Consider the following 11816-nt stretch of genomic DNA (forward strand, 5'->3'; position numbering starts at 1 on the left):
TTGTAGCCGGAATATTCTGTTAAACTGATCGTCCTTATCATCGGCGCTCTTGGAGGTGCCAAGCTTTCACTTGCTAATAGCCTAAAAAGCATCCCTGCGTGTTGGTTAGAATTCGTATTTTTGTCTTGAAAAGTCAATGAAAATCTTTCTCGATGAAAATTCTACTCTTTTTTTGAAAATTTGTCTTTCTGATTTCAAAATTCACCTGTCGTATTAAATTTTTCATTTTTCTTAAACAAAAATACAATTGTTTGTTTGAAAATTTTACAAACTTGTTAAAAAGTCATGCTTTTTGGCTAAAAATTCGAATGAATTGGAATCTTCTTCGGATAGAAATTTTACAATTTTGTTAGTGTTTTTTTTAATTCATCTGTTTTAGAAGAAATTTCATCTTTTTTAAAGGGAAATGCAACTTTTTGGTTGAAAAATCGACAATTTTGTTGAAAAATCATCCTTTTTGGTAAAAAATTCTACTGTTCTGTCGAAAATTTAAATATTTCGTAGAAAATTAAATTTTTTTTTATTTAATATTTTGGTGTTAAAAAAAAACTGAAATTTTTTTCTGGATGAAAATTTAAATTAAATTTTTTTATACTAAAAATTTATCTGCTTTAAGAGAAATTTGATCTTCTTTTGATAAAAATGTAACTGTATAATTGAAAATTCTACTGCTTTATTAAAAATTTAACTATTTCATAGGAAATTTACTTTTTGCTTAAAATTTATATTTTCATGTTGAAGTCTCGTTTAAAAAAATTACATCTGTTTTTTTTTTAATAAATATTTTTGGTTGAAAATATTTTTTCGTTTTGGTTTAAAAATTCAAATTTTTTCGTAGAAAATTATTTTTTGTTACATAATTCATATGTTGACCTTGGAAAGTAAACTGGATTTTTAAAAATGAAAAATCAACTATTTTAAAACGTAAAAAGTTTTTATTAAAAAAAAAAACAAATTTTAAAATAGTTGATTTTTCATTTTAATAATCCAGTTTACTTTTCAATGTCAAAATATGAATTTTGTAACAAAAAACAAATTTTTTCAAAAGTCATCCTTTAGTTAAAAATTCGTCTTTTTGGATTGAAAATTCAATTTTTGTCGTAGAAATTGATTTTATATTAAAAATTTCAATATTTAACAATTCATATATTTAATATATATTCCATTACTTATGGATCTTGATTTAAAAATTAATGTGTTTTATAATAGAAGTTCCATTTTTTAAAATTGAAAAGTATAAGTTCAACTACATTGTTTAAAATTCATTTTTTTTAGGGAAGCCAAGCATATCAATTTAGCAGAACAATTGTAGAAAATTTGTAATTTTGGTTGACATTTAAAAAAAAAAATGTTCGTCTTTTTTATTGAAATATAAAGTATGTTACTTTTTAGTTGGGGGTTTATCTTCTTAGATTGGAAATTTAACTTTTTATTGGAAAAGCCTTTTTTTGTTTCAAATTAATTTTTTAATTGAAAATGTAATTAGTTTTACGTTTCTTCACGATTGACCTTTTTTATTTAAAAATTGTCCTTTTTTGGTTAAAAGAAAAACATTTTCTTGGTTTGAAATTTCATGTTTTTTCAGTAAAAATGTATCAGTTTCGTAAAAAATTAAGTTTGGATGAATTCATATACATATATACATATATATTTTTAAATCCAATTTTTGTAGGGGAAATTCGTCTTTTGGCTTGAAGTTTTAACAATTTAGAAAAACTTTTATTTCTGCCATGAGTGAAAAATCTTTATTTGTTGCAAATTCGACAATTTGGTTTGAATTTCTTTTATAAATTTATTCTTTTTAAACTGTTTTAAACTAGTACTCGAAAATTAAAAGTAAATATAATTCCGTTATTAAATTTGTTTTATTTCTGATTTTCTTTCAAATTCATTTTAATTCAATTTTATTTCATTAAGAGTAAATATAATTTCGTTATTAAACATTTTTGTAATTCTCATTTTCTCAATATTGAATTTCTGACATTGAATTCTTAACGCAATAGTAAAATGATCAATTCCCAACAGAAAAGAATGACACCTTATATTTCAATCATAAAGATGAAATTTATTTTTTTTTTAAATAGTTTTAAACCCAAGAAGACGAATTTTTTATAAATAAAAATTTTCTCACTCAAGAAAGATATAAAATTTGACCATAATTGTTGTATCTTCAAGCCGAGAGACGAATTTTTTCTATGAAAATTATATTTTCAAACAAGAAATATGACTTTTCAGCAAAAAAAAGAAATTTACCATGAAACTGATGAAATGATACACAACAAAAATGAAATTTCAAACCTGGAAAATTATTTTTTTACCCAAGAAGGAGAATTTTTAGTGGAAAAAAACTGTCAAAATATGAATTTTTAAACCAGATATAATTTTCTACGATGACTTTTTAACCAAATTGTTTAATTCTCTACCAAACAGTTGCATTTTTTTCCAAAACAGATCAAATTTTTATTTTAAAAAATGGTTGGAATTGTTGAATTTTCATCAAAAAAAAAAAAAAAATTTCAGTTGACGTCAAGTTCAAAATATGAATATTTTAACAAATCAAGAAAAAAGTTTCTAAGAAAATAATTTATTTTTCAATCCAAAGAGACGAATTTTTTCAACCAAAAAGGATGAATTTTTAACCAAATATTTTAGTTCTCTACCAAATAGTTGTATTTTTCTCCATGAAAAATGAAATTTGTACTAAAACAGAGGAAGTTTTAATAAAACAGGCAACAAATTTTCTTTTTAAAGTTGAATTTTCAATCAAATAGTTGCATTTATTCCATATAAAAAATTTAATTTCTCTTCAAACAGGTGAATTTTTAATTAAAAAGAAAAAAAACAAATTTCCTAAAAATAGCGCAATTTTTATTCAATTATTCAATTTTTTATTCTTTTTATATATTTTTGTATAAGTAATATTAAATTTAAATAAGAAGTGAATTTTCTAAAAATTAGTTTAATTTTCAACAAAGCAGCAGGATTTGTAACCAAAAAGTATGACTTTTTAACAAAATTGTTGAACTTTCAACCAAACAGTTGCATTTTTCCAAGAAAGATGAAATTTTTGCTAAAACAGGTGAATTTTAAAATCACAAAGACAAACTTTGAAATAATACTTGTATTTTCAAACGAGCATTTGCATTTTATTTAAGAAAGTTTAAATTTCTTATAAAATATGTAAATTTGGATTAAAAAAAACATGTAAAAAATAGTTCAATTTTAACAGAAGAAAAGATTTGAAATTTCATCGAAAAAAATTTGAATTTACTTTTAAACACAAAAATGTGAATTTTAAAGAAAAAGTAAAATCTCTAGGAAATACTAGAATTTTCAAACTAAAAAGAAAAATTCCCAACAAAAAAGAATCATAGTTTATATTTCAATCATAAAGATGAAATTTATTTACAAAAAAAAGAAATAATAATTTTAAGCCCGCGAAGACCAAACTGATGAAATTTTATACCACAAAAATCAAATTTCAAACCTGGAAAATTATTTTTTTACCCAAGAAGGAAAATCCTTTAACTGAAAAAAATCTATCAAAATATGAATTTTTAGACCAGATATAAGTTTCTACGAACAAAAATTCTCTAACAAATAGTTGCATTTTTTCCCAAAACAGATAGCATTTTTCTCAACCCAGATAAATTTTTTTTTTAATTTTAGGAATTGTTGAATTTTTATTTAAAAAAGATTTCAGTTGACTTTTCATGTTGAAAATATGAATATTTCAACAAGTAAAAAAGAAGTTTCTGAGAAAAAATTTAATTTTTAACAACAAAAATGAAATTTCAAACCCGGTAGATATTTTTTTTTCACGCAAAAAGGAGAATCTTTCATTGAAAAAGATCAATTGATTAATTTTTAACCAAAAATGTAAATCTTCAACAAAAAAATTATTTATTTACAAACTGATTCAACTAAATCTTTCAAAAACAAAATAGTTGAACTCTCCAGCGGAGAAGATTAATATTTAACCAAAAAGTGGCATTTTTATTTAAAACATGACTTTTCTACTAACACAGGTGATTTTTTAAATTAAAAAGGTAAATTTTGAAAAAAAAATAGTTGAGTTTTCTATTTAGAAAGATTTCAGTTGAATTTTTACTACCAAAATATGAAATTGTAAATCATATGTAAGTTTCTACGAAAGAAATTGAATTTTTTTCAAAAAGACAAATTTTTAACCAAAAAGGATGACTTTTTAACAAAATTGTTGAATTCTCTGCCAAACAGTTGCATTTTTTTCCAAAACAGATCAAATTTTTCTGAAAACAGATAAATTTTTATTCAAAAATATTTTTGGAATTGTTGAATTTTGGTTAAAAAAAAGATTTAAGTTGACTTTTCAAGCTCAAAACATTAATTTTGTAACAAACCAAAAAAAGTTTCTAAGAAAAAAATTTAATTTTCAATCCAAAAAGACGAATTTTTTCAACCAAAAAGGATGAATTTTGAACGAAATAGTTTAATTCTCTATCAAATAGTTGCATTTTTATCCATGAAAAATGAAATTTGTACTAAAACAGAGGAAGTTTCAATAAAAAAAAACGACCAATTTTCTTTTTAAAGTTGAATTTTTAATCAAAAAGGATTTTAGTTCTATTTTTATATATTTTTATGTAAGTAATATTAAATTTAAATAAAAAGTAAATTTTTTACAAAATAGTTTTATTTTCAACAAATTTTCACCCAAAATGTATGAGTTTTCAACAAAATTGTTGAATTTGTTACCAAACAGTTGCATTTTTATTCCAGAAAGATGAAATTTCTGCTAAAGTAGGTGAATTTTACAATCAAAAAGACAAACTTTGAAATAATACTTGAATTTTCAAACGAGCGTTTGCATTTTATTTAAGAAAGTTGAAATTTCTTAGAAAACATGTGAATTTAAAAAAAAAAATGGAAAAATAGTTAAATTTTCATCCAGAGAAGATTTGAAATTTCACCCAAAAAGATTTGAATTTACTTTTCAACACAAAAAACGAATTCTAAACAAAAAGTAAATTTTCCAGGAAATACTTTTACAAAAAAAAATAATAATTTGAAGCCCAAGAAGAAGAATTTTTAAAAAATCAAAGTTTTCTCATTCAAGAAAGAGATAAAATTTTATTAAAATTGTTTTACCTTTAAGCCGAAAGAAGAATTTATTGTATGAAAATTATATTTTCACACAAAAAATATAACTTTTCAGCAAAAAATTATTCTACCAGAAAACTGATGACATTTTACAGAACAAAATTGAAATTTCAAACCTGGAAAATGACTTTTTTCCCAAGAAGGAGAATCTTTAATTGAAAAACAACTATCAAAATATTAATTTTGAAACCAGATATAATTTTCTACGAAAGAAATTGAATTTTCAATAAAAAAATACGAGTTTTTAACCGAAAAAGATGATTCTCTACCAAACAGTTGAATTTTTTCCAAAACAGTTAGCATTTTTCTCAAAACAGATAAATTTTTATTTAAGAAATTTTTTGGAATTGTTAAATTTTTATTTAAAAAAGATTTCAGTTGACTTTTCAAGTTCAAAATATGAATTTTTTAACAGATTAAAACAAAATAGTTTAATTTTCAACAGAGCAGCAGAATTTTCAAGCAAAAAGTATGATTTTTCAACAAAATTATTGAATTTGTAACCAAGCAGTTGCATTTTTATCCAAGAAAGATGACATTTCTGCTAAAATAGGTGAATTTTGCAATGAAAAAGACGAACTTTGAAAAAAGAGTTGAATTTTCAAACGAGCCGATGCATTTTATTTAAGAAAGATGAAATTTCTTCCAAAACGTGTGCATTTTGGGAAAAAAACTGGAAAAATAGTTAAATTTTGATCCAAAGAATATTTCCGTTCACTTTCGAACACCAAAAGAAGAATTGTAAAGAATAAGTTAATTTTCTATTAAATAGTTGAATTTTTAATCGAAAAGTATGACTTTTTAACAACTTTGTTACATTTTTATCCAAACAGTTGCATTTTTGTCCAAGGAAAATGAAAATTCTACTAAAACAGGTCGACTTTTAAATCAAAAAGACAAATTTTCAAAAAAAGATTCTAAATTTTATCCAAAAAGATTTGAATTGACTTATCAACACAAAAATACGAATTTTAAATAAAAAGTAAATTTTCCGGGGGTTTAATTAAATGAATTAAATTTATTAAATTTACTTAAATTTAATTTACAAATTTTAAATTTTACATCAATAAAAAATAATGTAAAAAAATCAAATCACGTATTTTAAATTTATTTAAATAATTAAATTTAATTATGTAAATTAAAATAGCAGTAAAATTCAAGTTTTCATTATTTTAATAATTTTGTTCAATTTAGAAAAAAAAATTTCTACTTTAGGTTCCGTACTTAAATTACATAACGGATTCTAGAATCTCCATAAGACCCCCTTCTAATTTTACGTAATTTTTAGTGTCTAGAAATATTTTTCTAGTTATTGTTAGTGGAATTAGGCGCGGTGTCCGAAAGTTTTATTTAAAAAATTCCCTGATTTTTCCTTGAATATTTTTCATTTCCAATCATTAATATTCAAATACCAGCATTTTAATATTGTGATATTTTTAATATAGCATGTTTTATGAGCGGAATAATACAGTCTTTCACATAAAAATTTTAAATTTTCAAAGTTAATAATTTATTTTTAACAAAAAATGGATTTTCTATTATAAAAAATGGATTTTTAACAAAATACTTGAATTTTCAACAAAATAATTGAATTTGTAACATAATAGTTGCATTTTTAAACTAAAAAATAAATTAGCTACAAAAAATTGTCATAGTTTATATTTAAATCAAAAAAGAGAAAATTCATAAAAAAAATAATTTCAAAATTAAAAAGGCGAAATTTCAACAAATAAAGATTTTTCACTTAAAAAAGTAAATAAAAATTTATCTAAATTGTTGAATCTTCAACAAAAAATACAAATTTTCTCTACAAAAGTTGAATTTTCAACACAAAATTTTACTTCAACAAAAATAAAATTTTAAACTAAGAAAATTATTTTTTACCGAAAAAGGAGAATTTTAAACTAAAAAATATTAATCTTAAAAAATGGAATAGTTACAGTTACAGTTAAAAAATTAATTTTAAACCAAAAAAAAGGATATTCCACTAAAAAGTTAAATTTTCAACCAAATGCATAAGCCTTCAATCAAAAAAATAATTTTTTAACAATTTAGTGTAACTTTTAGCCAAGCAGTTGAATTTTCAATTAAAAGGGATCGTTTTTTAACAAAATAGTTCAACTTTCAACCAAAGAGATGAATTCTCAATTGAAAATATAAATCTTCAACGAAAAAAAATTATTTCTTAACAAAGAGATTCAACCAAATCTTTCAAACAAAATAGTTGAATACGCAAACAACAAAAAATAATTTTTAACCAAAAAGTTGCATATGCATAAAAAAAATTATATTTCTGCTACTAAAACAGGTGAATTATTAAATCACACAGATATCAAATAGTTGCATTTTCTCCCACAAAACGATTCCAGTTGACTTTTCAGGAACAAAAATATGAATTTTTTATCAAAAAATAAGTCCGCGAAAAAAATTAATATTTTAATTCAAAGAGACGAATTCTCCAACAAAAAATGATGAATTTTTAAGAAAATAGTTCAATTCTCTACCGAATAGTTGCATTTTTATCCAAGACAGATGACATTTGTACTAAAAACAGATGAATTTTTAATAAAAAACGACTAAGCTTTCAATCAAACAAATAAATTTTTAACAATATAGTTTACCTTTCACCCAAATAGTTTAATATTCAATTAAAAAAGATTAATTAACGATAAATTAGTTAAAGTTTCAACCAAAGAGATGAATTTTTAATTAAAAATATCAATCTTCAACTAAAAATGCTTTCTTAACAATGTGATTCAGCGAAATCTTTGAAATAAAATAAGTTGAATATTCAAGCAAAGAAGAATAATTTTTAACCAAAATGTTGTATTTTTATTTAACAAGAAAATGCAATTTCTACTAAAAGAAATGAATTTTCAAATCAAAAAGATAAATTTTCAAAAAAATTGTTGAATTTTCGGTTAAAAAAGATTTCTGTTGACTTTTCACGATCAAAATATGAATTTTGAAACAAGAAATATGTTTCTGCGAAAAAAATTTAATTTTCAATCCAAGAAGGATGAGTTTTTAACAAAATAGTTTAACTCTTTACCAAATAGTTGCATTTTTATCCAACAAATATGAAATTTCTCTTAAAAAAGATGAATTTTATTTGAAACAAAATTTCAAAAAAATAGTTGAATTTTTATCCATAAAAGATTCCACGTGACCTTTCAAGATCAAAATATGAATTTTTTAATGAACAAAAACAAATAATTTTCAACAGAATTGTTAAATTCTTTACTAAATAGATGGATTTTCATCTAAAATTGATAAAATTTCTCTTTAAACAGATGAATTTTTATTAGAAACAAAACGTTTTAAAAAATCGTTGAATTTTCATTTTAAAAAATATTTCAGTTGACTTTTCAAAATCAAAATATGAATTTAAAAAAAAAATAAGTGTCAACGAAAAAAATTGAATTTTCTATCCAAAAAAACGAATTTTTTCAACCAAAAAAATATTAATTTTCAATAAAATCGTTGAGTACTGTACCAAAAAGATGCATTTTTATCCAAAAAGTTGAACTTTCTCTTAAAACAGAGTTTCAAGATCAAAATATGAATTTTTTTGAAAGAATCAGTTCTTACGAAAAAAATTGAATTTTTAATCCAAAAGGACTCATTTTTAACAAACAAAAAAAAGACTTTTTATCAGAATTGTTACATTTTCTATGAAATAGATGCATTTTTCTGAAAACAGATAAATTTTTATTTTAAAAGATTTTTGGAATTGTTGAATTTTTATTCAAAAAAGATTTAAGTTGACTTCTCAAGTTCAAAACATTGATTTTGTAACAAACCAAAAAAAAGTTTCTACGAAAAAAATTTAATTTTCAATCCGAAAAGACGAATTTTTAACGAAAAAGGATGAGTTTTTTTTACAAAATAGTTGAATTCTTTACCAAATAGTTGCATTTTTATGCAACAAATATGAAATTCCTCTTTAAAAAAAATGAATTTTATTTGAAAAAAAAATTTCAAAAAAATAGTTGAATTTTTATCTATAAAAGATTCCAGATGACCTTTCAAGATCAAATTATGAATTTTTTAATAAACAAAAAAAAATAATTTTCAACAGAATTGTTAAATTCTTTACTAAATAGATGGATTTTCATCTAAAATTGATGAAATTTCTCTTTAAACAGATGAATTTTTATTAGAAAAAAAACGTTTTAAAAAATCGTTGAATTTTCATTTTAAAAAATATTTCAGTTGACTTTTCAAAATCAAAATATGATTTAAAAAAAAAGAATAAGTGTCAACGAAAAAAATTGAATTTTCAATCCAAAAAAACGAATTTTTTCAACCAAAAAAATATTAATTTTCAACAAAATCGTTGAATACTGTTCCTACGAAAAAATTGAATTTTTAATCCAAAAAGGCTTATTTTTAACAAACAAAAAAAAACTTCTTGACAGAATTCTTGAAGAATGTTCAACTCAAAAAGATAAATCTTAAAAAAATGGAAAAGGTACATTTTCAGTTAAAAAATGCATTTTAAACAAAAAAGAATGGATTCTCCACTAAAAAGTTAAATTTCCGACCAAAGACATAAGCCTTGAATCGAAAAAATAAATTTTTGAATAATATAGTTTAACTTTTACCCAAGTAATTGAATTTTCAATTGAAAAAGATTAATTTTCAAAAAATTATCATATAAAAAAAGAAAGAAATTTCTACTAAAACAGGTGAATTTCTAAATGAAAAAGATAATTTTTCAAAAAAATAGTTGAATTTTCTGTTAAAAAAGATTTCAGTTGACTTTTTATTATCAAAACATGAATTTTGAAACAAAAAATAATTTTCTGCGAAAAAAATTGTATTTTTAATATCTACCAATTGTCTACCAAATGGTTGCATTGTTATCAGAAAAAAGATCAAATTTCTCTTAAATCAGATGAATTTTTATTAAAAAGAAAATTAAAAACGACGAATTTTTCCATAAAAAAGGACGAATTTTGAACAAAATAATTTAATTGTCTACGAAATTAGTTGCATTTTTACTAAAAAAAGATGAAATTACTGTTAAAACAGATAAATTTTCAATAAAAAAAGTTGAATGTTCATCCAGAAAAGATTTGAGTTCTCTTTTCAACACTAAAATAATAAATTTAAAAAAAAAATTACTTTTCTACTAATTACTTAGATTTTCAACAAAAACAGCAGAATTTTTAACCAAAAATTATGGCTTTTCAACAAGATTATTAAATTTCCAACCAAACAGTTGCATTTTTATTAAAAAAAAGATGTAATGTCTGCTAAAGCAGGTGAATTTTAAAATCAAAAACACAAACTTTCAAACAAAGAGTTGAATTTTTAACCGAACAGTTGCATTTTTGCTCAAGAAGGATGAAGTTTCATCTAAAAAAGATAATGAATTTTAAAGAAAAAGATTATGTTCTACGAAAAGTGTCGAGTTTTTAAGAAAACAGTTGAATTTTCACCAAAATGGATGTCTTTTTAAGAATATTGTTAAATTTTCACCAAAATAATTAAATTTATAACAAAAAAGATAATATTCAGGAGAAATTTTTGGAAAATTTGTAAAAATTATGTACATGTTTGGTAACTCCACGAGAAGTGGAATTTATGATATTTTAACCAAACATATTTTTTTTTAAATAAAAAATAATTCAACGCAAAAAAATATGAATATTCCGTAATAAATTCGAGTTTGAAACAAAGGGATAAATTTTCGACGAAAAAAAAAATATATTTTTCACTGATAAGATTAATTTTCTACTGCAACAGCATACATTTTTTACAGAATACATGAATTTTTAACTGTAAACCTAAATTCTCAATTACAAATGCAATAGTTAAATTTCTATTTAAAAAAGTTAATTTTCAACCAAAAAATGGAACAAAGTTTCGATAAATTTTCAACGAAATAGATGAATTTTTAACCAAAATGAAATTGTTACATTTTCAGTTAAATAAATTAATTCCACAGATCCACAGAAGATATATTTTTTATTAAAAGGATGAACCGTTAAAAAAAATTAATTTTCAAGAAAAGAGTTAAATTAATAAATTTTGCAGCATATCAGCTGTCTCTGCTCAGGAAGCTGTTTGGTTTAATCTCGACTGGAAAGTACCCTGTGTTCTACACTATACAGCAATGCCTTCCCCTGAGCCTGCACTTTTTATAAGTCCTCTAACTTATGATGTTTTTGGAGAGGATAATTGCATTGCTCGCAGTGGCGGAACTAGAGGAATTACTTTCACACCTCTCTCAACTGAAGAGATGCCCAACAAAGGTAAATTATTTTTTTGTTATTATATATTAATAATTATTAATTTTTTTTTTTAAATTACACTGAAAACTCTTTCCTACAATTGTTTGCTGTTGCCATTATTTCATTACGTTTACATTTAAACAAGAACATATTTTCATTTTAAATCGAAAACAGTTTAATTGAACCAAAAAGGACGAATTTCTAACAAAATCCTTGAATCTTCAACTAAAACAGATAAATTTTCAAGAAAAGATTTTTAATATTTTAATTTGAAGAATTTTTAGCCAACAAAGAATAAAGGGGGAGGGTCGGTAAGGCCGGTTTTTGGCCTAATTTATTTTTGGACCAAAAAATCTGAAAAAATCATGGTCGATTGCACGCTAAACGGACTACCCTCCACCCCCCAGCCACCCCCACCCCCCCTACAAATAT

The 11816-nt window shown here is 22.5% G+C and overlaps 1 protein-coding gene across 5 annotated transcripts in view; it reads left to right on the forward strand.

Annotated features, from left to right (window-relative positions):
- Window positions 1-11816, forward strand: part of LOC117175725 (PAN2-PAN3 deadenylation complex catalytic subunit PAN2) — a 145912-nt gene that overhangs the window by 112272 nt on the left and 21824 nt on the right. For all 5 annotated transcript variants that reach the window (XM_033365506.1, XM_033365508.1, XM_033365509.1 and 2 more), the window contains exon 17: window positions 11188-11405. In XM_033365506.1, the coding sequence (XP_033221397.1) occupies window positions 11188-11405 (218 nt within the window). The remainder of the gene's footprint in view (window positions 1-11187; window positions 11406-11816) is intronic.

This window comes from Belonocnema kinseyi, chromosome 6 (assembly GCF_010883055.1).
Source record: "Belonocnema kinseyi isolate 2016_QV_RU_SX_M_011 chromosome 6, B_treatae_v1, whole genome shotgun sequence".
NCBI lineage: Eukaryota > Metazoa > Arthropoda > Insecta > Hymenoptera > Cynipidae > Belonocnema > Belonocnema kinseyi.